The following is a 26,499-nucleotide window of genomic DNA, read 5'->3' on the forward strand; positions in this document are numbered from 1 at the left end:
AGAAAATATTTGCAGATGAAGCAACTGACAAAGGATTATTCTCCAAATATACAAGCAGCTCATGCAGTTCAATATCAAAAAAACAAACAACCCAATCCAAAAATGGGCAGAAGACCTAAATAGACATTTCTCCAAAGAACATATACAGATTGCCAACAAACAAGTGAAAGGATGCTCAACATCACTAATCATTAGAGAAATGCAAATCAAAACTACAATGAGGTATCACCTCACACCAGTCAGAATGGCCATCATCAAAAAATCTGCAAACAATAAATGCTGGAGAGGGTGTGGAGAAAAGGGAACCCTCTTGTGCTGTTGGTGGGAATGTAAATTAATACAGCCACTATGGAGAACAGTATGGAGGTTCCTTAAAAAACTAAAAATAGAACTACCATGTGACCCAGCAATCCCACTACTGGGCATATACCCTGAGCAGACCATATTTCAAAAAGTGTCACGTACCACAACGTTCATTGCAGCTCTATTTACAATAGCCAGGACAGGGAAGCAACCTAAGTGTCCATCGAGAGATGAATGGGTAAAGAAGATGTGGCACATATAGACAATGGAATATTCCTCAGCCATAAAAAGAAACGAAATTGTGCTATTTTTAGTGAGGTGGATGGACCTAGATTCTGTCATACAGAGTGAAGTAAGTTAGAAAGAGAAAAAGAAATACCATATGCTAACACATATATATGGAATCTAAAAAAAAATGGTTCTGATGATCCTAGGGGCAGGACAGGAATAAAGACGCAGACTTAGAGAGAATGGACTTGAGGACACGGGGCGGGGGAAGTATAAACTGGGACGAAGTGAGAGAGTAGGATTGACGTATGTACATTACCAAATGTAAAATAGATAGCTAGTGGGAAGCAGCGACATAGCACAGGGAGATCAGCTCGGTGCTTTGTGACCACCTAGAGGGGTGGGAGGGAGATGCAAGAGCAGGGGGATATGGGGATATATGTATACATATAGCTGATTTCCTTTGTTCCTGCTGTTACAGCAGAAAGTAACACACCATTGTAAAGCAATTATACTCCAGTAAAGATGTTTTTTATAAAAAATGTCCTGAGGGCTTCCCTGGTGGCGCAGTGGTTGAGAATCTGCCTGCTGGTGCAGGGGATGCGGGTTCGTGCCCCAGTCCGGGAGGATCCCACATGCCACGGAGCAGCTGGGCCCGTGGGCCATGGCTGCTGGGCCTGCGCGTCCAGGGCCTGTGCTCCGCGGCAGGAGAGGCCACAGCAGTGAGATGGCCGCATACCACCAAAAAAATAAAATTAATAAAAAGAAAAAGTCCTGGAAGCTTCGGAAAAAAGAACACATTAGAGAATAAGGCAGCCCGTTGGAATTAAAATGCAATTTTTGAAATAAATTTTAAAATTTAGTAGATGATTGTGCAGATGAAATTGAAGAAAAATCTCTCACCGTTTATAACAAGGGTTGGCAAACTTTTTTATGAAGAACCAGGTAGTAAATATTCTCAGCTTTGCAAGCCATTCAGTCTCTGTCAAAATCATTCTCTCCGACTTTGTAGCACGGAGGCAGATGGGCGTAGCCATGTTCCAGGATAATTTCATGAATACTGAAGTTTGATTTTTACTTAACTTTTACCCATCGTAACATAGTACTATTCTTTTGGGGTTTTTTTCAACCATTTATATATAAAAACCATGATTAATTAGATTGTGGACCACACAGAAGTAGGTAGTAGTGCGCTGGAGTTTGTCCAAGAGGCCATAGTTTATTGACCCCAATGTTGATGAAAATACAGATGGTATGTAGGAACAGCGTGCTAAATTGTGGAATGAACTTAAGCAACTGCTGGCACGTAAGAGAAGAAAGTCTGTTTCGTTTCCATGTTGGGAAACTTCTTTGAGATTTTCAGCAGATATGACATTGGACTGCTGAGAATATGATACAAGAAAAAATAATTCATACCAGACTAACTGGCTCAACATTTGAACAGTACTTACACAGTCATAATAAGGTAAATTCTGGTTACCGTTTTTTTTTAACTTTGAATCAATCTGCAGTCATAATATAGCAGATCAAATAGAGGTTGTAGGGCAAAATATGCACTGTTAAGCATGACAGTATAAAAATAATCCTATAGATGACAAAGGGGGACTTGGAAGGGGATGAACAAGAGTTGAAAATGTAAGAAGGAAATTAACAGCCATAGAAAAAAATTAAAAGGAGCTTATTTGGGAAATCTATATTTAAGTATATTAAGGCTACAAAGATAACTAATTAAGAGATAAAGTTAATAATACAAAGAGCAAACCAAGGAAAATGAAGGAGAAAGGGCAGCATTGTGTGTGCTAATTCCTCATCTTTCTCATCGGGGTGTCCACAGGTAATTCTCTAAGTCTGATGAATTAAAGAGACTGAAAGAGGAACCATTAAGAGGTTGGCCCTGGAAATTGCAACTGGGGTTGGAGAAGGGAGGTATTTGAGTTAGACTGTGTATGTGTTCAACTTTGAAGAAATAATAGTTTCCAGGGAGAAGAGATGGAACTTGTATTTTTCACTATAAGCTCTTTTGTATAACTTTTTAAAAAAACATGTGCATGCTTTCCTTGATAGCAACAAGAAGGTTACAAATAGACAGTATGACTATAGAAGTATAAGAATGACCTAAATTGGTAAGCAAGTAAACGTGCATAAGTTTTTGTTCAGAGGGAAATGTGGCCTTAAAAACACGTGCATGGACATGGATTCTGGAAGAATAGTTTATAAAGATAAAAGTAATTGTGTTAATGAGATAAATCCTGGTAAAATTTTCTTTAGTTGTATGAATAAGTTTTTTAAAAGAATATGTAAATATATAAGGAAATGTTTTTGCTTTTATCATATATATATATATGATATATATATATATATGCATATATATAATGCATCTTACCTCCATTTTATTCTCTTCCCTATTATATGTAAATAGTAAGATTTTCAAAGCTCTGTCAATCTTCGATTGTCACACTGTTTTGTCCACCTGACCCATTTATCTGAACTAAAGTTTGCCCCTCTATTAGTCAGCTTGAACTGCCATAACAAAAAACCATCAAACTGTGTAGCTCAAATAACAGAAATTTATTTTGTCACAGTTCTGGGGGCTGGAAGTTCAAGATCGGGGTCCCAGCATGCAGATTCTGGTGAGCGCTCTCTTCCTGGCTTGGAGACAGCCACCTTCTTGCTGTGTCCACATCCTGTGGAGAGAGATACAAAGAGCTCTCTGTTGTTTCTTGTTCTACAAGGACAGTAATCCTATGGGATCAGGACCCCACTTTATGACCTCATTTAACCTTAATTATTTCCATAAAATCTCTGCCTCCAAATATAGTAACATTGAGGGTTAGGCCCTAGCATAGGTATTTTGGGGACACAAACACTTAGTCCATAACAGCCCCCACTGAATTAAGTTGTCATGTGGCTCAGTTGAATATACAGACAAATTATTTTGCCACCGAGAAGTCGTGGACCTGGAGAATGACTATCCTTTATGTAGACTTGAATTTTAAAGCCAATTAACACTAGTACTAGAAACTTTACATGGACTGGCCCCTACCCTACCAGATTCTAGAGTTTTTAGGCTCTCCAATCCCAAGTCCCCATCCTGTCCCTGCTAAATACAGTTGCAGCAGCATTTTCTTAGTGCTTTTGTTTTCTCCTGAGTCCCAATAGCATGGTACCCTCAATTTCCCTAAGACCCGTCGGCCCTCTCTTTTTCTGTAAAATCATCCAAAGTGAACACTCAGCCTTTTGATTATTTTATTTGATCTTCACAACAACTTTGTAAGATGGGGAGAGATGTTTTTATTCACATTTTATTGGTCATGTAGTTGAGAGGCAGAGATGAGCATTGCCCCACTGTACAGTGTAAAATATGTGCCTCCTTCCATGATAAGGAGAATGGAAAGAGCCCTGGACTAGAGGTCTCATGACTGGGGCTGATCCCAGATCTAAGCTTGGCACACCCAGCTTATGACAAAGGCAGAGTTGTTTTTGATCAGATTTACCTTCACTGATTCAATCACAGAAGTCTAGCACTGAGAACCTCAGTAAGATAAGTCACATCTTTTTTTCCCTACATCCGTCAAGCCAAAGTGATATCATGATCCACGTTTTTCCCCTGTGTCCATCAGGCCAGAGTGATAGCATGGAGTAAGCATGGAGTTTGAGTTCACTAGCAGTGTGACCTTGGATGAGTTACTTTACCCCTCTAAGCCTGTTTCTCTATAAACTGAAAATAATAACTACTTTGTAGATTGTTGGGAGGATTGTAGATTGTTGGGAAGGTTAAAGACAATTTATCTCAAGTACTTAAAACAATTCTTCCCATATGCTGTTACAGAAATGTACCTAATATTATGTCTAGAATGGCATTAATCCTCCCCTGCCACATTCCGAAGCCTGATTTGCTCCAACTTCACCAGGCCTGTTCTCCTAGCAATTTCAGGGGAGCAAGAAGAATGTCTAAGCACGGAGGGCCTCTGGACCTGGCCCATCATCACCTCTGCCTTGTTATTTTTTTTTTTTTTTTACTTTTTATTTTATATTGGAGTATATCCGATTAACAATGTTGTGATAGTTTCAGGTGCACAGCAAAGCAACTCAGCCATATGTATACATGTGTCCAGACTCCCCTCCCATCCAGGCTGCCACGTAATACCGAGCAGAGTTCCCTGTGCTCTACAGTAGGTCCTTGTTGGTTATCCTTTTTAAATATAGCAGTGTTTACATCTGCCTTGTTCTTTTGATCAAAGCAAGCCACAAGCTCCTTTCTCTCCCTCCCCTAGACTCAAGAGATGGAGAAATAGATGCTACCTTGTGACCTAATGACCTGAGGTCATATTGCAAAGGGTCATTTTTTTTTCTTTTTCTTTTTTTTTTGCACTGAGGACATTTTTGTTATCAATCTACCACATTGTTGTTCCAAAGGAATTTTTGTAAACTTATGAAATGATGATCAACAACCAATTTTCTCGTTCCTGTTTGCTTTCAGTTTTGCTTTTGTTCATTCAGCACTCACGCAGGGGTACGTGCTCCGAGTGTACATGTGCCTTGGCGCCTCGCAGGCATAGCATCTCCCCTGTAGGGTGTGCTTATCTGGGTGGATGAGTGATGGGTTTTCCCACTGTACCATGAGCAGGCACACGGTACAGTGTGATCCTGTCCCTTCGTGTTCCACTTGACAGGTGCCACAATCTGGGCTGATAAGAAAGGCAGGCCTTGGGAACCAGAGCCATCTGGGATGCCAGAGGCATCTTGTTTCCTCTTGACTGCCTGCGCATGTCTGTTTATTCCCTCCATGAGGTTTTATTGTTAGAAGCCCTGATACCCAGTAGCGCACATTTGGGATGCAGCAGATCCTAACCAGCATTCCATGCGAGCATCTGCTTCACAGCTTGTAAGTGGTAGAGTCCACACATCTAGATGTGCACCTTTATAAATAGTTAGGTGCCTGGGGGATCTGGGCCATATCTTTGGTGTGGAATTAGGACACTTTGTGCCTGCCTGTCCTGGAGACAAGAAAGAGCTGACTCCAAGTCCGAGAAAAACCACTGGCACAACCTATTGTTGGAAGACATGAGGTGATATTTGTGTAGTTGCAGCAAAGCCGGCCTGAATAAGGAGGACCATTGCCTTGTGTCTCCTAATTTGGTATCTTTGTTTTTCCATCTTTTTTTCTTTCCTTTTTCTACATGTTCTCACTCTCTCCCCGCTCCTATACCTACCTTCTCCACTAGTGCCTTTTCATCCTTCTCCTTTCCTATCAGCTATTTTTCTTCAGGTCTTAGCTCAGTACACCTAACACCATCTCACAATGCCTGTAACTCAGCTCAAGTCAGCTGGACTCCGAGGACTGTCTGTGTTCACTGCACTATTGCTTCCCCAAATCAGGCTTGGGAATCCAGCAGGAGAGTGTACTGATGCCATTCAAGGGATGTGGAGATAACTCTTCCTGAGCACATCTATGTGGCAGGCACTTCTAAGCATTTAGATAAACTACTTCTAATCCTTCTACCAAGGACAAGAGAGGAATTGTTTCCAGCATATTGAGGAGCATGTTTAGAAAGGTTTAGTGACCTTCCCAAGGTCACAGTGCTAGTGAACTCCAGAGCCAGCCTTCAGTCCAGGTCTGCAAGATTCCAAATGCCAAGTTCTTTCATTATATCACTCTTCATGTCATTCAAAAAAGAAAAAAAGTGAGGATCAGAGATGTGAGCTATCTTGCTAAGAATTATAGTGTTGGAAAGTCGCTGCATTTTTGGCTCAATATGAGAGAAATCTAATTGGAGGAAAGCCTGTTTTACTCCCAACCTGTGACTGTCAAAAGCACAGCTGGGACTTGAACCAGTTTTCCGACACTCAAGGCTATAGGAGCGGTGATATATGATGGACAGACCGTTGTTTCATTCCTTCAGCAAATTATTGTTGCTATGTGCCAGGCATTGTTCTAAAGTGTGGGATTCTTCGTGAAATAAAAAAGATCCTTGCCCTTGTGGAGGTTGCAAGCCAGTGGAAAGAAACAGATAATAAACAAAAGACAAAATAAGTTAGCTCTGTAGTGTGTTAGAGGATACTTACAATGGAGAAGGAAGCAGTGGAACAAGGTAATTAATGAGTGTTGGAAGCCTGAGGGAAGAATGTTGCATTTTTAATTAGGGAGATTAAGATAGGACTTATTGAAAAGGTAGTATTTGAACAAAGGCTGGAAGGAAGTGAGGGAATTAGCTGTGTGGGTATCTGGGAAAAGACCATTTCAGGCAAAAGGAGGAGCGGATATAGTTGGCATTTGTGAGCAACAGCAAGAAGGCTGGTATAGTGGGAGCACATGTAGTAAGGAAAGAGTAGTAGTAAAGGTGGCATCAAAGATACTACGTGCTCAGATTGCTTAAGGCTGTGTTAAACGTTTTTTGGGGTTTTTTTGCTGTACGCGGGCCTCTCACTGTTGTGGCCTCTCCCGTTGCAAAGCACAGGCTCCGGATGCGCAGGCTCAGCAGCCATGGCTCACGGGCCCAGCCGCTCCGCGGCATGTGGGATCTTCCTGGACCAGGGCACGAACCCGTGTCCCCTGCATCGGCAGGCGAACTCTCAACCACTGCGCCACCAGGGAAGCCCTAGAAGACAGTTTTGAGAGGAAGAACAGGAGCTCATTTTTGGACAAGTTGAAATAGAAAAGTTTCCTAGGTTTGCAGATGGAACTGTGAAGTGATCAGTTGTATATTTGATTCTTTACTCTGGGGAGGCAACAGAGAGAGACATGCAATTAAAAGACGTGATCCCACGGACAGCACCAGTGTGATGTGTGGACTGGAAATCAGTGCAGTGGGTAGTGAGATTTGTCTTGAATTGCTCCAGAAGTAGGACTCAAAAATCAGTGAGAAAGATGATGGAAGTCTGACTTTGGCTTTGACACAAAGGACCATTTTAAACTACTAACGCTTATAGCGATGGAATAATGGTGTGTTTTGCAGGATGCATTTTCTAATGCTGTAAATTTTCAGGGAGGGTCTTGAATCTAGATCATCATTTTCTCAGATCTAGATCTAGATTTCTTTAGCTCTTGTGCAGCTTCAAAAAAAAAGAGAAAAGAAAAATGTAGTCATTATTTTCAGTTAAGGGATTGACATTTGCTTTTTATGTATTCAAGTCAAGTTGTTTACACACACACACCCTTGATACATCCATCATGGCCCAGGTTTACTAGTCACCATTTTATGGATAGATGTCTTAAAGTGGATTGGACTCTTGCCTTGGGTTTAAACTTGAACATACTGACTGTTTAGATTCCTTCACACTTTCAGTTTCTGTGATTCTGAGCATTTAGGAAGGAAAAAAGCCATCAAAAATTCAATATGGACAAATTAAGGGAAAACAATTATGTCAAGCCAGATGTCTTTTTTTCCTTTAATGACACCACCATGATGATGCCTTAAAACAGTGGTTCTCAAACTTTTAATCCCAGGACGCTGTTACAGTCTTTAAAGTTATTGAGGACCTCAGAGACCTTTTCTTTACATGGGTGGGGCAGATATGGGAGAATAACCAAGTACCCTGTTTAATAAGGATCTCAAATGCTGAATTGAAACCTGCAAAATTGAGGTTCACAGAAATCTACCTTCAGGATAAGAGAGCTGTAGCTTGACAGAAATTCATTTAAAGAAAACACAAAGTTTTAGAACTTGCCCCTGAGTCCTGTATAGTCAATGATGATATGACTCAGTAATAATGAAGGTTTAGGCTTAATAACACATTTCATTCATCATATTTAAGACCCTGCCTTTTGAAGGAAATATTAACAAGCTACAATGCCCTGTGGAGGAGACTGGAAAGTCAAAGATCTAAAACAGTTGCTGTATGGAAAACAATTGAAGAAACTAATCAGTGCCACACTGTATACTTGGAAAAATTACTGAAGTTGCTTAGCCACTACTGCTACTCAGAGGTGTCATACTGCTCAGAAGAGATCAGCATCACAAATTAGGAAGCATAAAGTGATCCAGGTGATATTAAAGCAGTGATCAAAGTTAGAAAATGTGAAAGAAATGAATCTTTCATTCATCCAAGAGGAAAGGTGTTCAGCTTCTACCTGGAAACTTTCTAGCAGTGAGATATCCTCTCTTGGGAAGACAAGAGGTTTAAGAGTGTCATTCATCATAAGATATTTTGGGTTGAACCCAAAAGTGACCAGGTGGATGTTATAAACTACCCTGGGGATAGAATACAATAGAAGAGATACCTTTTAAAATTTGTCTAACCAGTTTTCCCATGAAAGAGTTCAGGTCGCAGAAGAGGGCATTATTAGTACTTAAGAATTATTTAATTAAATGCCAAGTATTCTGTGAACTAGCCCATCCTTCTTGATAATTAGAGGCCCTTTTTTTTGGTAAATAGCATAAAAGCTGCTAAAATATACATTAATAGGTTACTGTTTGTGTGTGTGTTTCTCTCCCCTCTCCCCTCTCTTCCCTCCTTTTTCCAATCTTGAGTAAGATGACACAATAGAAGCCAATAAAAAGAAGACCTAGAACTAAAGAAAAAACATTGCAAGATGGTAAGAGAAGGAAGAAGCATTTTTAGAGTTTGCAAATGCTTGCTTATAATGAGATGCTGCAAGTATGTTTACCACTTCCTGATATTTGGCCATAAAGCTTGCTTTGTCCTGCCAGTGGAAATAAACAACAGTCTTTGCTTTCTCTATTTTTTCACAATCAACCACTGGGCTTCATGTAAGCTTAGCTCCTTAAGAGTTTGTACAACTACTGGGGACTTAAAATTTCAGCATTCTCTTATAAATCAAAACACAGTAATTTAAAAGAGAATTTATATTGCAAAACAAATAAGGGATAATTGAATTACAAGATAAAATTTAACTTTAAAAGCACTTTGTAATATTGATATGTTCTTTCAATATCAAACTTCTTTAAAACATTTTTTATTACTTAGCAGAAATGCTTCAGGTTTACCTTAAAGAACTTAAAACTTGAGAACTCTTTCCAGTTAAATACAAATCAGAAGTTACTGTAAAATGTAGCTGAAATTATTGAATAAGGGTAAATTAAAGTAGGAATTACTTGCAAAATAAAGCAATTTGCAAACAACTTTTCCCTCAGGAATGTAATGTGTCTTTTGCATAAAGTGAGGTCTCTGTAAAACAGAAAGTGTGTATATGTCAATGCTACTCCCTCACTCCCCAGCTTACCCTTCCCCCTCCCTGTGTCCTCAAGTCCATTCTCTATGTCTGTGTCTTTATTCCTGTCCTGCCCCTATACACTACCAAATGTAAAACAGATAGCTAGTGGGAAGCAGCCTCATAGCACAGGGAGATCAGCTCGGTGCTTTGTGACCACCTAGAGGGGTGGGATAGGGAGGGTGGGAGGGAGATGCAAGAAGGAGGAGATATGGGGATATATGTATACATATAGCTGATTCACTTTGTTTTACAGCAGCAACTGACACACCATTGTAAAGCAATTATACTCCAATAAAGATGCTAAAAGAAAAAAGAAAAAAAACAGAACGTGAAGGCATCTGAAATACACATTCAGATTGTCTATAGAAAGGCCAGGACCAATTCAGAAAGAAAATGCCTAGAATTCCGCGTGGTGTTACAATGCATGGGGAAGGTAACGAACTGCCTCCGGCCTCTTTCAGGGGCAGCAGAACAAACCAAAACTGTCTCCAGGGATGGAAATCCAGAGAACGATGTAGCAGGCCTGAGTGTAGAGAAAGAAATGGGGCAAGTGCTTTTTCTGATGTTTGCCTTGGGCAAGATTTTTTTTTTATTATTTTCTACTGAATATGAAATACTATCTCTTTGCTTTACAAACTGTTATTTCGGTTTAGGCTCCTTCTGTGGGGGAGAAATAAAATGCAGCACATTCGAGAAAATTACCTAACGTTGGGTGCGGAGAGAGGCATGAGTGTTGGGTGGCAGAGGAAAGGAGGAGAGTTGAAGTAACACTTTGGAGCTACGAAGACTGGACAACCCTGCACCTCCCAGCGGGACAATGTGATAAAGAGATTGATGTGCGTTTAACACGTGCTTGTTCCAAATGGCCCGTGGAAATCAGAAATCAGGTTGTTTCTGCTTTATACATAGGTTCATTTGTGCCATCTTTTAGATTCCACGGATAAGTGATAGCATACGGTGGGTGTCTCTCTCTTGCTGACTTCCTTCACTTAGTATGATCCTCTCTAGTTGCATCCATGTTGCTGCAAATGGCGTTATTTCGTTCTTTTTTTATGGCTGACTGAGTCACTTTGCTGCACAGCAGAGATTGGCACACCATTGTAGATCAACTCTACTTCGATTAAAAAACGAAAAAGAAAGAAAGAAAAGAGCCTGGTTATGGCATTCACTCCCAAGCCTGGTTGCTGTTGGGGTTGGAGGCATCGTGACAGAAGGGAGAGGAGCACAGGTTGACCTGGGCTGCTAGGCGAGCAGCTGAGGCGGAACAAACAAAAGTCTGCTCTGAGACTAGAGAATGTCGGCAGCGCGCACTGAGGCAGCTGAAGTCCACGACGGCTCTTCACAAGTTAGTGTGTATGGCTGAGTAATAGTCCCCTGTGTACATGGGCCGCATCTTCTTTATCCATCGTCTGTCAATGGACGCTCAGGTGGCTTCCATGTCCTGGTAGTGAGGTGGGTGGACCCAGAGACTGTCATACGGAGTGGGGTAAGTCAGAAAGAACAACACATACCGTAGGCTAACGCATATGTATGGAATCTAAAAAAAGAAAACATGGTTCTGAAGAACCTAGGGGCAGGACAGGAATAAAGACGCAGACGTAGAGAACGGACTTGAGGATGCGGGGAGGGGGAAGGGGAAGCCGGGACGAAGTGAGAGAGTGGCATGGACATACATACACTACCGAATGTAAAATAGCTAGCTAGTGGGAAGCAGCCGCATAGCACAGGGAGACCAGCTCGGTGCTTTGTGACCACCTAGAGGGGTGGGATAGGGAGGGTGGGAGGGAGATGCAAGAGGGAGGGGATCTGGGGACATATGTATATGTATGGCTGATTCACTTTGTTATACAGCAGAAACTAACACACCATTGTAAAGCAATTATACTGCAATAAAGATGTTAAGAAAATAATTATTCAGATTAAAAAAAGAAGTTAATGTGTAACAAACTAATAACAAGTTCATATTAGAGCCAAAGCTAAGAATCAGTTGATAAATGGGGCCGATACATGTATCACTATCTGAGTAAGAGAAAGACAGGGCTTATTAATGGTAGGAATCTGTATCCCTCCCCACTGTATTTGTTCCGCCTGTTTACATGGAGGCAGATCCCCGTAGGTTCATGTGGTCTTAAAAATCTGTACCTGAAGCTTTGTGTTTATTGCTGTCCAAGCATGTAACACCAAATTACTGCTGAGTAAGAGTATATTGTGAAGGCAAAGCAAAGCAACACCTGGATTGTTAGCCTCGGAACACCTGGATTTATAGTCAAAGGAAATTTATAACACAAGAGTACATGGTAAGCTGGTGAGGATGTATTCTGAGTTGACTTGGTGTGTTTGGATTAATCTCCCCCGAATCTCCAGTTGATGAGACTTGTCTTGGAGCTGAGGGTGTTCCATTTCCTAGGAAATGAGCAAGTTAAAGAATGACCTCCTAGGAAGTTTGGTAAATTGAGGTATAAGCAATTTATCTTCTTGCCTTTGCCTTCCTAATTTACAGCCTCCTGTGACTGGTTTATAGGAGTTTTCAAAAGATGTGATTAGCTTTACTTGCGAGAAACTTGCAAGGGGTTTCAGGGCAATGATGTGTCAGCTAAGAACTCATTCAGCTAATCTGAAGGAAAATTTTAGAGCAGGAAGGAGGCAGATTCAGAGGTGCTGACTTGTGAAACATGGTGGGAAGTGCATTCCTAGCTAAAAGAGCTGAAACTCTGGTTTCCTAATCATGGGAGGGAAAAGTGATGACTAGCAAAAGGGAAAAAGCTAAACTACAACAAAGCATGCACTCATTTGCACCATCCATGCCAGAGGCCCTTCTTCCTCATCAAAATTAGGAAAGCAATTGATATGGTTGTATGCAGTGCTTAGAGGGAAGATGGCTGGCAGTCTGTGACTAGAGTATGCAGAGTGGAAGGGAGAGACGGACAAGTTTGATCAGGAGCCACGTGAGCAGCACACAGTCGGGGTAGAGCGGCGAGGGCTAGACTTGAAATTCGCTGCTGATTAAAAGCAAGGCAGGTCTGTGAGCTCAGACTCAGTGAGAATGATTTCATTAATTTCTTCGCTTGTTCATTGTGGCTCTGTAGAGCATCTGTTAAGTGCAAGGCACTCCGGGGAGCACAGTCATAACTATTGTTTCCTCACTGAGTGTTCCAGTTACTAGGGTTGCAAAACAAATTACCCCAACACTTAATGGTGGAAGACAACTGTACATATTGCTAGTGGATTATGTGTGTCTCTGCATCACAGCATCTGGAAGTCTGAGCTGGAAGATTTGAATCCTGGTAGCTGGAATCATCTAAAGCTTGGTTACTCATTTGTCTGACAGTTGATAGGGTTGGTGGTAGCTGTCAGCTGAGACTTTAAGCTGGGGGATTGGCCAAAACTCCTCTACCTGGTCTCTTCATGTGGTCAGAGCTTCCTCACAATATAGTGGCCAGGTTCTGAAGGTGAGTGCCAGAGAGGGTGAGCCAGGCAGAAGCTCTGTCTCTTTTCTGATGTAGCCTCAGAAGCCACAGATAGCATCAATTCTGCTGTACTCCATTGGCCAGGCCCTCCGTGAACCCTGTCAAAATTCAAACAGAGACAACATCAACCCCAAATATCGGTGGAGGAGTGAAGGTCACAATCAGTGAAAAGGAGATATGTATGTGTGTATGTATGTATCTGTGCATATATAAAATCATCTTTGGAAAAATACAATCTGCCACTCCTGAGAGTGAAAGAAAAAAAAATAGCACAGCACAAAGTAAAAAATGATGTTTTATTTGTAATTATTTTATAAGTGATGGTCCAAAGAATCATACAATTCAAAATATACTAATAAAAAATAACACCTGAACACTGTTTTCTAGACTTGAATCACCTGCATTTCACTTCCACTATTTTTACTATTACCATCTGTATTATTGTTTCCTTAATTTTTCTTGAAATGGACCCATTTTATTGAAGTATAGTTGATGTACAATATTGTAAGTTACAGGTGTACAGTATAGTGAGACACGATTTTTAAAGCTTATACTCCATTTATAGTTATTATAAAACATTGGCTGTATTCCGGTTTTGTACAGTATATTCTTGTAGCTTATTTTATACCTATTAGTGTGTACCTCATAGTCCCCTCCTCCTATCATGCCCCTCCCCTCTTCCGTCTCCCCACTGGTAACCACTAGTCTGTTCTGTATATCTGCAAGTCTGCTTCTTTGTTGTTATGGTCACTAGTTTGTTGTATTTTTTAGATTCCACATGTAAGTGATATCATACAGTATATGTCTTTCTCTGACTTATTTCACTTAGCATAACTCCCTCAAAGTCTATCCATGTTGCTGCAAATGGCAAAATTTCGTTCTTTTTTATGGATGAGTAGTATTTCATTATATATATATATATATACACACACCACATCTTCTTTATCGATTCATCTATTGATGGACATTTAAGTTGCTTCTGTATCTTGGCAGTTGTAAATAATGACCCAGGTTTTTATTAACTCAAATTTGTTTTAAAAGCAATCTAGGTATTACTACAGAAAATAGAATGTATTTTTGCCATAATTTATTTGTCATAAAATAAAGGTAACCTTAAATATAAAAAAAGTAAAACACAGCAGTTGTTATATGCTAGATGAAAATTCTGCTTTCCAGTGACAGTTCCGAGGCTGAAGGAAGCCCTCTCTTTGTCAAAGATCATGTTAGCAGGTGTTAGAAAGATGTTAAATCACACATACAAAATCAAGGCTCTCCCCTTCACATAATCTGAGAGACTGAAAGAGAAGTGAAAGAGAATGATCCCTAGTGAGGTCAGTGATATTTAAGGCCAGGTCTGTGTACTGTCCAACATCCTTTAGAGAACTACTTGTATTAAAATCCCGATCCAGAATGCAAACACTGATCCAGAATGATAAAGATTATAGCTAGGTAAGCGTTCACTTAGCCTCAGCCAAGTCCCTGGGATCTATGAGGCAGACCAGCGTCTAGCACAGTTGATGCTTGTCGATGAATGAATGTATTTCTAACCTGCCATTGGTCAAAGGCTGGGTCCTTTGCACCTCCGTGTTCCGTTTTGTTTCATAAGCCTCCCTGAAAGATCCAGTGAGCAATAAATGACTCCGGCTAGTTGGCTTCTACATGAAGTCTAGCTACACTCATTATCTTATTACCATTCCCCACGTGCTGGTGGAATTGACTTTTTCCTTACCTACTGTGCATAACTAATTCCTAGACTTTACAGGGCCACCCTAAATCCAGAGCTCTCAGGAGCTATTCATATGTAGGTATCTAAAGCCTATAACATTCGTTCCTAAAATAATTATTAGCACCTGCTGGGACCAGTTATCCTAGGTCCTAGAGATATCAGAGGATAGTGAGAAATGGACACTTTCTTGGGATACAGAGAAAGGCCACTTGGGGGCAGCTGTTTCACCCCTAAAATTCAGTCAATTGCTTAGCAACCTAATTGTCTTGTTGTTAGAGGAGTCATCAGAAAACACTACTTCCTGGGGACTTCTCCCAGTAGAGAGAATCTGAGAATAGGTGTAGTTTTCATGGCCTTCTCCACCTGGACCTTTTCTTTCTGGCTTTCAGGGGCATGGAGAAGTTCTGCAGAGGCTCAGAGGAAGACAAGAGTCAGATGTTTATCTTCAGGGAATCCAGCCTGTAGCCTTTACCACACTAGAGGACTTCTAACAGCAGTGCCTTTCTAGGCATGAGGCTGGCACTAACAGATCTTCTTTTCCGTCTGTATTTATAGTCGGCTACGGTGAAGCTGTCAAAACCAGTGGCTCTGTGGACTCAGCAGGATGTCTGCAAGTGGCTGAAGAAACATTGTCCGAATCAGTATCAGATCTACAGTGAGTCATTCAAACAGCATGACATAACGGGTAAAGTATGCAGTATCCGAAATATTTCACTCCCTCTCCCTCTTCCCATCTCAATGGCCTTTCCCACACCCTTAAAATGAAAAAGCATCTCCCTGCTGAAATTGTCTGGCATGGGTTTACTTTAAAAGGAACGATAAATTCCAGATCCGGGCACGCCATGCTACTTAACAAGCATAAGTGGGAACATGGATTTTGAATGTCCAGTATAAAAGTATGTGGTAATCAGGGTAAGGGGTTGGGGGATCCTAGAGAAAATAAGAGTGTAGCAGTCCTAGAGTAAAGAAAGGGAGGAGATCCTTCAAATTAATTTGGTTACAGCGTCCGTAGGTAGATGTTTTAAGAAGAAAAGTTTTCTAAATAGGAAAATTCTGGACTGAATATAATAATACTAACTCACTGCCCCTGAGATGAATACCCTCAAAGCACAAATTAAGACTCCCTTTAAATCAAGGGGCTTCGAGTATTATATGTGGAAGTTGAGAAGCACTTGGCAGCAGGAAATATGACAGCATAATGAACTGTAAAAGCCTGTAGGATCGTGTCTCTCAATTGGAGAATGGAGTGGGTAGGAGGGAGCGGATAGGTCCACGGTGGGAGCCCATCAGAGTAAGGGGGTCTTTTGCAGACCTCGCCTGCCCACCTGCCTTGAGATGTTGCTTGATCGTGGGTACCATTCCTCCCACCCTCCTCTTCTGCAAACCCTATAATGAAAGATAGGATGGAGGAACATGCTCTGTGCACCAAAACTGTGCTTCAAGGTGGGAAAAAGTGTTGAGAAGACCTGATTCCAGTCCAGATTCTTCTTTTTTCTAAGCGAAAACTGACCCTCTAGTGGGAAAGGGACTTGCTGTCGAGTAGCTCAGCACACCTGATGCCAAGTCCTTTCCAAACTCATACTTGCATCTTCAGAAATGCTAACCTCTATATTCACTCCCGTCACTTTGAAAAGGGTCACGTCAAGCAGAAAGCATTTATTTTTGCAGTTCAGTTCTTACCCTGTAGCTTCAAAATCTGGGGCAGATCGTACCTCCTTAGAGCAGGACTAGATGGGTGGTTTTCAAAGTGCGTTCCTTGGAGCCCTTGGTTGCACTAGAGGCTGCCAGAGGGACATGCTTTGGGTTGAGATAGGTGTGTCTGTTTCACATATTCAAATTGCACAGAAAACTTGATTTGGAGAAAAAAGGCTTCTAATATTAAATAACATTTTTTTTAATTTTATTTTTATTTATTTATTTGGTTGCATTGGGTCTTCATTGCTGCACACAGGCTTTCTCCAGTTGCATCGAGCAGGGGCTACTCTTAGTTGTGGTGCGCGGGCTTCTCATTGCAGTGGTTTCTCTTGTTGCAGAGCTCCGGCTCTAGGTGCACAGGCTTCAGTAGTTGTGGCTCGTGGGCTCAGTACTTGTGGCTCGTGGGCTCTAGAGCGCAGGCTCAGTAGTTGTGGTGCACGGACTTAATTGCTCTGCGGCATGTGGGATCTTCTGGACCAGAGATCGAACCCATGTCCCCTGCACTGGCAGGCGGATTCTTAACCACTTCACCACCAGGGAAGTCTCTAAATAACGCTGAGCTACATTATCAGAGATTCCTGATGACCAAGTTAGTAATGTTTAAATATGTAAGGAACACACAGGTGTAGCTCAAAGTGAGTTAACAGAGAGTGAAATCCTCCGAACTTAAGCCTAGAAATGGTCCTTAATGTACTTCTTTTCTCCTCCGAACTGGAGGTAATGGCCCATTTGGATGAAATTCCTGAAATCCTGAAGGCAGTGTCAGAACTTAGCTTAGATTCCAAGTGTCTAGATTCTTTTTCTTAGTCCCTCCCTTGAGGATATAAGAAAATCCCATACAGGGTCAGCTATTCCACCCCTAGAATTTATCAACCAGTTAGTAACCATTTGGCTGCTTATGGGAACCTTCTCCAGATAATGTCTGTTTCTTAATGCTTGTGCGATAGTAATGGCAAAACCTTTTTCATGATCTTATGAGAAAGTAGTGTTATCTTTTGTTAGGGGTGGGAATTCTGTGATACCCTTGAGGGAAGGGTAAGCGTTTATAATGGTTTGAAAAGGATGAGCATTACACCCCCCTCAGAAATAAAGGTCTCATGCGTCAATGCTTATGGAGTAAATGGTACCACTTCCTAAGGCTTTCTGCCAAGTGGCCTTGTGTTGCAAACAGCCGTCATATTGCTTTTGGTGGCATACCTCGTCTCCACAAACACCTCTGGTGTTGGTAAATTGCAACCTTCTTGAGATCTTGGACAAGCTGCTTAACCTAGACAGGTTATTCAACCTCACTTCTTCATCTCCAAAATGGAGATGGTAATAATAACAATACCTGTCTCAGAGAGTCGTTGTGAAGATTAAATGAAATGATATAAACAAACCACTAAGTTAATCATTTATCGACACCTTCTACCTACTAGCATTGTGCCGTTCTTCATGTCGAAACTCATCTGGAGGTGTCTAAAATCATACTGTTACTTCATTCTGAGGGCAGCCTGTTTTCTGGCAAGAAAAGAAAGCAGGGGATTATTTGGGGACTTAGGAGAGAATGATTTCAGATTAACACTTGACACACACATCTTTCTGACCTTCACCTATTCAAGGCCTCAGAAGACCACTTTTGTGTCCTGTCCCTCTGCAAGGGTGAATGTAAACTACCCAAATGATCGCAGGTGCCAAGTGGCCCGAAGATAGATAGCTTTCAGGACTGAAGCCAGCCTGCAGTTCCAGCCCTGGGGTGCTGGCGGCTGCAGGAAGCCTAGTACCCTTGTAGGCGCTGATAAACTGGGCAAAGAGGATTGTGAAAAATCAAGACACGACGGCAGAGAGCCTCAGCAGCCGATGCAGACAGTAGAGTGTCTCAGAGTGAGGGCCGGGAGGGGGTTACAAGTGCTGTTAGACCTGCGCGGTCTCCTAGGAGTTTCGACTCGCCCAGGAAACAACAAGAGTCGGAAGTCGATGCAAAACGCAAGAGGTTTATTGAAGGCCGGTGCACCGGGGTTCCTTGGTCCTCACGCAGGAGGTCGAAGAAGGAACCCTTTCGGGCGCGAATATGTCAGTTTTATAGGTTCCCACTTCCCCGTATGTAAATTATAGATTTGGTTGTGTTCTCCTGCTGATTGGTCCCGGCTTAGGCTCGGACCAGAGAGGGAACTTGTCCCCAGCTGCCTGATTGGTCTTTGACAGACACCTATTTTGTTTATCTCCCTCCTTCTCCCCAGTTGCCTGATTGGTCTTTGACAGACACCTATTTTGTTTATCTCCCTCCTTCTCCCCAGCTGCCTGATTGGTCTTTGACAGACACCTATTTTGTTTATCTCCCTCCTTCTCCCCAGCTGCCTGATTGGTCTTTGACAGACACCTTTTTTACATTTTGTTATCTCCCTCCTTCTCGGAAGGGGGCCGGACATCCTGGAAATTCACCCATTGTCTAAGAAGCCCCTATTGTCTGGAGAGTTCTTAATCATTAGCTGGAACAATGTCCCTCGAGTCCCACATTCCCCCCTTTTTCTTGTGACTATTGATTCCAATCATGGAATCTCAACCTTCTGTTCGTAAACTTTGGTACTGTTGTCTTAACATTAGAACTTGTACAGTACTGATACGTTCTCTAATAAATGCTATCAAGCGATTTAGAACACATGGTCCAAAAGTTAAAATCAACAATAAAACAATAAGAGGTCCCAACAGAGTAGAGATTAAGGTGGTAAACCAGGGGGACTTATCAAACCATGATTGAAACCATCCTTTTTCGTTCTCTCTCTCCCTTTGCCTTTTATCTAAGCGTTCCCTTAGTTTATCCATGGTTTTGGTAATGGTTCCTGAATGATCAATATAAAAGCAACATTATTCTTTTAGAGCGGCGCATAATCCCCCTTCCTTAAGAAACAGCAAATCTAGGCTGCAACACCATTTCTGAAAGTGAGGTGAGTGATTCCTTTAGTTGAGTTATGGAACTTTCTAATGCTCGAAGGTCGATGTCTACAGCCTGTCTTAAACTTGCATAATACTGGGGTTGTTGTATGAGGGCTGTGGTTCCTGTTCCTATCCCGGCAGATATTCCTAGTCAGTCAGTAAAGGCAGTAAAACCAAAATTATAAGTCTTAGGTTCGTAGAAGCTTGAGTTTGAGCGGGTTGTCGGTTCTTTGGGCCCGCCATCCTGATGATGCCGTCGCTGGTGCAGCCTTCACATGTGAAGCATGGATCCAGGCAGCGATGCCATCCACTTTTATGGCCGTTGGGGTGGTGAGGAGGACGGTGTATGGTCCTTTCCATCGAGGTTTCAACATCTGGGTTCGATGCCGATGGACGTATACGGAGTCTCCGACTTGGAAAGGATGAGTTTCTCCCGGTGTTCCCGGTTGGTAGGCCTTGGCGAGTTGGGACCATATTTCTTTCTGGACCAATTGGAGTCCCAGTAGCCTAGCATATAAGTCAGTGTTATTTTGACAATCAGGTTTTATTTCTTTTCCTAAAGTGAGGAGGGGAGGCGGGGCACCATATAATATTTCAAAAGGAGTAAGATGGTATCGGGAAGGTGTATTTCTAACCCGGAATAGGGCCAAAGGAAGGAGCACCGTCCAATCGGTACCGCCAGTCTCCAAGGACAATTTAGTTAGGGTCTCTTTTAGAGTCCTATTCATTCTTTCTACCTGACCTAAACTTTGGGGTCTATAGGCACAATGTAATTTCCAATCAGTCCCCAAATATCTGGCCACATCCTGACTTACCTGGGCGACGAAGGCTGGACCATTATCAGACCCTATTACCTTTGATGCTCCAAATCGAGGAAAAATTTCTTCTAAAATCTTCTTGGCTACTACAGCAGCTGTTTCTTTCTTTGTTGGGAAAGCCTCTATCCATCCTGAAAAAGTGTCTACAAAAACTAAAAGGTATTTATTACCGTACCTTCCAGGACGCACTTTGGTAAAGTCCACTTCCCAGTAAGTTCCTGGGCGGTCCCCCCTGAGTCTCTTTCCAGTTTCAAGTTTCCCTTTGTGAGCATTTACCTGTTGACATGGGACGCATTCCTGCACAATTTGTTCAGCTAATTTTGTCATTCCAGGGGTTTCGTACCCGGCTTTTTGTAACAAGGCTACCATCTTTTTAGTCCCCAAATGTGTCCATCTGTGCATCTGTTGTAACATGGATTCTGCTTGCTGAGGGGACAAAGTTCCTTTTGTTGTGGCCAGGATGATTTCTTCATCGCGGCCTGGTTTTTCAGGAACTTTATCTGACAGTCCTAAAATGACTTCTCCCGATGCTATTTCTCGGGCCACTTGGTCAGCCATATTATTTCCCCTAATTATTGGGGTATTTCCTTTTTGATGTCCAGGGCAGTGGATGATACTGACTTTAGTAGGAAGCATGAGTGCAGTCAACAAAGCCACGATTTCGTCTTTGTTTTTAATTTCTTTGCCACCTGAAGTTAGTAGCCCTCTCTGTTGGTAAGTGGCACCGTGGATATGAGCGGTAGCAAACGCATATCTACTGTCTGTGTAGATGTTTACTTTTTTTATTCTCTGCCATCTCTAATGCCCTCGTCAGGGCAATTAATTCAGCTCGTTGGGCTGAGGTCCCTTGGTAGCGCCGCTGCCCATATGACTTGTTTTCCGTCTACCACGGCTGCCCCAGTTCGACGCTTACCTTCCTCCAGGAAACTGCTCCCATCCGTGAACCAGGTGAAATCAGCATCAGGGAGGGGCAGGTCCATCAGATCTGGCCTACTGCCATGTGCTGCGGCTAGTACTTCCTGACAATCATGTATGATGGTGGAGCCTTCCAAGTCAGGATCAGGTAGCAAGGTGGCTGGATTGAGTCCTGTGGCTGGAGCAAACTTGATGCGATCTGAGTTTAGCAACAGGGTTTGGTAATGGGTCATCCTGGCATTAGTTAGCCACCTATCCGGTGGTTGACGGACTACATTTTCCAGGGCATGAGGAGCTGTTATCGTTAGATTTTGTCCTAAAGTTAGTTTGTCAGCATCTTTGACTAGAACGGCCACTGCAATGATTATCTTTAAACAGGTGGGCCATCCTGATGCCACAGGGTCCAATTTTTTTGACAAATAAACAACTGGGCGATTCCAGGGACCCAATTTCTGAGTCAATACTCCTTTTGCAATGCCCTTATTTTCGGCCACATATAAATGAAAAGGTTTGGTTACATCTGGCAGTCCTAGGGCTGGAGCTGAAAGTAAAGCTCGTTTGATTTGGTCAAAAGCCCGTTGTTCCTTATCGCCCCAAACGAAAGGAGTGCTGTTTTTGGTTAGGGGGTACAATGGGGCTGCCAGCTCAGCAAACCCTGGAATCCATAGTCTACAGAATCCGGCCGTCCCCAAAAATTCTCTAACCTGCCTGGCGTTTTTGGGAGCCGGAATTTGGGCCACCGTATCCTTTCTGTTCTCCGTGAGCCATCTTTGCCCCCCTTTTAATAGATACCCCAGGTAACTGACCTGTTGTTGGCATATTTGTGCTTTCTTGGCTGAGGCTCTATATCCCAGGGTTCCAAGTTCCGTTAACAGTTTTTCAGTACCCTTGATACAATCTTCTTGGGTCTCAGCAGCTAATAAAATATCATCAACGTATTGGAGTAATGTTACCTGGGGATTTGATTCTCTATATAATGCCAAATCCTGATGGAGGGCTTCATCAAAGATGGTCGGGGAGTTCTTAAATCCCTGAGGTAGCCGTGTCCATGTCAGCTGACCAGACATTCCCGATGTTGGATCTTTCCATTCGAAGGCAAAGTAGGGTTGGCTCAGGGGAGAGAGTCTTAAACAGAAAAAAGCATCTTTAAGGTCCAAAACAGTATACCACGTATGTTGAGGTGGAAGAGTGCTCAGGAGGTTGTAAGGGTTTGGAACTGTGGGGTGGAGGTCTGCCACCCGTTTGTTTACCTCTCGTAGATCCTGCACCGGCCGATAATCATTTGTTCCTGGTTTCTTTACCGGCAGGAGAGGGGTGTTCCATGCTGATTGACATCTTATTAAGATGCCCAAGTCTAGTAGCCTCTGTATATGGGGACGGATACCGTCTTTGGCTTCTCTACTCATGGGGTATTGACGGACCGTTATTGGGGTGGCAGTTGCCTTGAGTTCCACTAGCACCGGGGGCCGATTTTTGGCCATCCCCATTCCGGCAGTTTCTGCCCAGGCTTGAGGGAACCGAGTTACCCAATCAGTAACATTAACTCGTGAGGATGAAGGCTGCTCATATAATTTATATTCATCTTCTAATTTCATAGTCAATATTTGAAGTAACCTTCCCTTATTATCAGTTATGGTGGGACCTTCTGGCTGAAAGTGGATTTGAGCCCCCCTACTTTGGAGAGTAAATCTCTTCCCAGCAAAGGATAGGGGCATTCCGGAATAATCAAAAATGAATGGGTTACTCGTCCAATCCCAAGATCTACTGTCCTTCGTGTGGTCCATGAATATTGTTTATTCCCAGTGGCTCCTTGTACCCATGACCTTTTAGCTGAGATAGGACCTTTTGAGTGGAGAAGGACGGAGTGCTGGGCTCCGGTATCTACCAAAAATTGAACAGGTTCCCCCTCCACTTTAAGAGTTACCCGGGGCTCGGGGAGAGGGTTCGAGCCCTGACTTTCCTAGTCTTCTTCTTTCAATGTTAAGATTTTGTTTTTGGTTGGCCTTCCTCCATTCTTTTTCTTAGGGCATTCTCTCGCCCAATGTCCTTTTTCTTTACAGTAGGCACATTGGTCCTTGTCTAATGGCCGCCTTCTGTCTGCCGTTCGCCCTTCCTGCCTATTTCTATCCCCTATATTTCTTCCTCCAACCACAGTGGCCAGTATCTTACTTAAATTCCTCTCCTGTCTCTTATCCCATCTTATTTCACGGGCTTCCTGCTCTTTCTGCTTTCTTTCTTCCTTCTCTTCCTCTGTTTCTGTTTTGTTACATACTTTATCTGCCTCTTTTATTAACTCCTGAAGCGAAAATCCCTGCAAGCCATCTAGCCTTTGTAATTTCTTCTTAATATCAGGGGCCGCTTGATCTATGAAAGCCATTGCTATAGTAGCCCTATGTCCCTCCGAAGTTGGATCATAAGGGGTAAAGCGTCTAAAGGCTTCCATTAAACGTTCCAGGAACACAGTTGGCGATTCCTGGGGCCCCTGAGTTACTTCCCTTACCTTAGCCAAATTAGTGGGCCGTCTGGCAGCTCCATGGAGACCCGCCACCAGAGCCTGGCGATACATTTTCAGGCGCTCCCTACCTTCCGGGGCATTGAAATCCCAGTTTGGCCTGACGAGCGGGAAACCAGCATCAATCTCGTTAGGCAGCTGGGTAGGTTGCCCATTGGCGCCTAATACATTTTTTTTCTGGCTTCTAAAAGAACCCGTTGCCTCTCCTCAGTCGTTAGGAGAGTCTGGAGCAGCTGCTGACAATCATCCCATGTGGGCTGGTGGGAGAAAACAAGAGATTCTATTAAAGCGGTAAGGGCCTGTGGATTTTCGGAAAAAGTTGGGTTATGCATTTTCCAATTATAAAGATCTGCAGAGGAAAAGGGCCAATATTGGAGAGGTCTATTCCCTTGGCCGTCGGGGGGGCCATATTCTCTAAGAGGTAGGGCAGTGGAGTCCGGGGAGATAGCCCTCCGGCTCCTAGTGCCCACTGAGGGACCCCTTTCTTCTTCCATCATGGATGGTTCCCTTGGTGCCGAGGGCAGTGGAGCTGGGGGTCCTCTAGGTGGTAGGGGATTCGGGGCGGGAGGATAAGGGGGTGGGGAATCCAAAAGAAGCAAATCGGACTGCGGGTCAGGATAAATCGCCTTCGGTAGATCCGGGGCGTCGGGTAGCTTCTCCGTGTTGGGGTTTTTCTTTAAGGCTAATATCTCCGACGCTGCTGATGTATGCGCGGACGTACCTGTTGAGGAAACAAAGGGCCGGACCCACGAAAGTGGGGAGAGAATTAAATCTTCCCAGACCAAGACATATGGTACTTGGTCTGGATGTCCGTGGGGATCTATATTAAATATCTTAGACTTCAGCAGCTTAATCTTGTCTAATAAAAAGGATCCTTCGGGGGGCCATCCTATCTGAAATGTTGGCCATTCAGAGGCACACAAAGTCTGCCACTTTCCTTTCTTTACCTCTACCGAAAAATTATGGGCTCTGGCCCGAACTTCGGTCCAATAGCTTAGGGTAAGGGAAAGAGGAGTCGTCATAGTTTGTCCCATTGTCGTCCGTCAGAGAAGAAGAATAGACCACAATACAGAAACAGTTAAAACTCCACGAAACACATATACGTATGGGCCACCGCGAGCTCGCTTCAAAACCGAAACTTCTTCAGATGGCAGTTACCACCAAGGGAACTGCCGAAACCGAGTGAAGGGGAGACAGAGTTTGCCTCTCCTTCCAGATGAGCCACTAGGGCGTCCCCTAGGGCTCATGGACGCCGGCTATTAGCACGTCTGCCTAGCCAGAGGTCCGATACAGATTCCATAATAAGCCGATTCTTACGGCTTTCCTCCGATAATGGCCCACAAAGAACAAGGGACAAACAGACAATCAAGCTCGAGCTTACCTGGTACCTCCAACTCCCGATGTTCTTGTGGTCCGGGGCGAGTGGAATCCCGGACGAGCCCCCAAATGTTAGACCTGCGCGGTCTCCTAGGAGTTTCGACTCGCCCAGGAAACAACAAGAGTCGGAAGTCGATGCAAAACGCAAGAGGTTTATTGAAGGCCGGTGCACCGGGGTTCCTTGGTCCTCACGCAGGAGGTCGAAGAAGGAACCCTTTCGGGCGCGAATATGTCAGTTTTATAGGTTCCCACTTCCCCGTATGTAAATTATAGATTTGGTTGTGTTCTCCTGCTGATTGGTCCCGGCTTAGGCTCGGACCAGAGAGGGAACTTGTCCCCAGCTGCCTGATTGGTCTTTGACAGACACCTATTTTGTTTATCTCCCTCCTTCTCCCCAGTTGCCTGATTGGTCTTTGACAGACACCTATTTTGTTTATCTCCCTCCTTCTCCCCAGCTGCCTGATTGGTCTTTGACAGACACCTATTTTGTTTATCTCCCTCCTTCTCCCCAGCTGCCTGATTGGTCTTTGACAGACACCTTTTTTACATTTTGTTATCTCCCTCCTTCTCGGAAGGGGGCCGGACATCCTGGAAATTCACCCATTGTCTAAGAAGCCCCTATTGTCTGGAGAGTTCTTAATCATTAGCTGGAACAATGTCCCTCGAGTCCCACAGTGCCAGGTCAAAGCCCAGACTTGCAGCTTAGCTCCGTGATTCTGTGAAGGTGACTTGGTGTATTCCCGCTTTCTTTACCTGTGAAGAGGAGGTGATAATAGCACCCGCCTCAGAGTGTCGCTGGGAAAGTAGTTCACGGTCACAGTAAGCGGTGAATGTTAGCTGCTGCTGCTTGCCTAAGTGCTGCTGCACTTTCTATGAGAACAAACCACACACGTAAACACTGATGAATTCAGCCATCTTTGTTATCCTGAAAATTATAATGAGCACCTAAGGATGGGGGTTGGGATGTGGGCTGGTAAGTATCCTGTGCTTATCTGCGAGGCCACAATAAAGATGTCCGTGTGTCTCTTATTTATGCTTAGATTCTCGTGAGTACTGCTGTTCATTTATGTGTCTTAAAGCAAGGGTCTCCAACATCATGCTCATCAGGGAAGCATGTTATATCTCTGGAACATATAAACAATCCCTTAATTTAGAGGCGTGTGGGACCATGACGATAAATAAAAAAGACATATTAAATGGAAAGAAGAATCAGGAAGAAAAAAAGATGGGCTTTCTGATTGCAGACCTGAGGCAAATCCCACTCCTCCCACCCCGCCCCTGTTCTCCACCCCTCGACCTCTGACAAGTAATAACTGTGCAGCATCACACAAGCTAGTTTCAAGTCAGTGATCCGAGAGTAATATTTATCT

General features: G+C 43.2%; 1 protein-coding gene across 1 annotated transcript in view; it reads left to right on the forward strand.

Annotated features, from left to right (window-relative positions):
- SAMD12 (sterile alpha motif domain containing 12) overlaps nucleotides 1-26,499 on the forward strand; it is a 413,152-nt gene that overhangs the window by 168,583 nt on the left and 218,070 nt on the right. The window contains exon 3 of the mRNA XM_079902468.1: nucleotides 15,455-15,584. Within this exon, the coding sequence (XP_079758594.1) occupies nucleotides 15,455-15,584 (130 nt within the window). The remainder of the gene's footprint in view (nucleotides 1-15,454; nucleotides 15,585-26,499) is intronic.

Source organism: Stenella coeruleoalba (assembly GCF_951394435.1).
Source record: "Stenella coeruleoalba genome assembly, chromosome: 17".
In the NCBI taxonomy this organism is placed as follows: domain Eukaryota; kingdom Metazoa; phylum Chordata; class Mammalia; order Artiodactyla; family Delphinidae; genus Stenella; species Stenella coeruleoalba.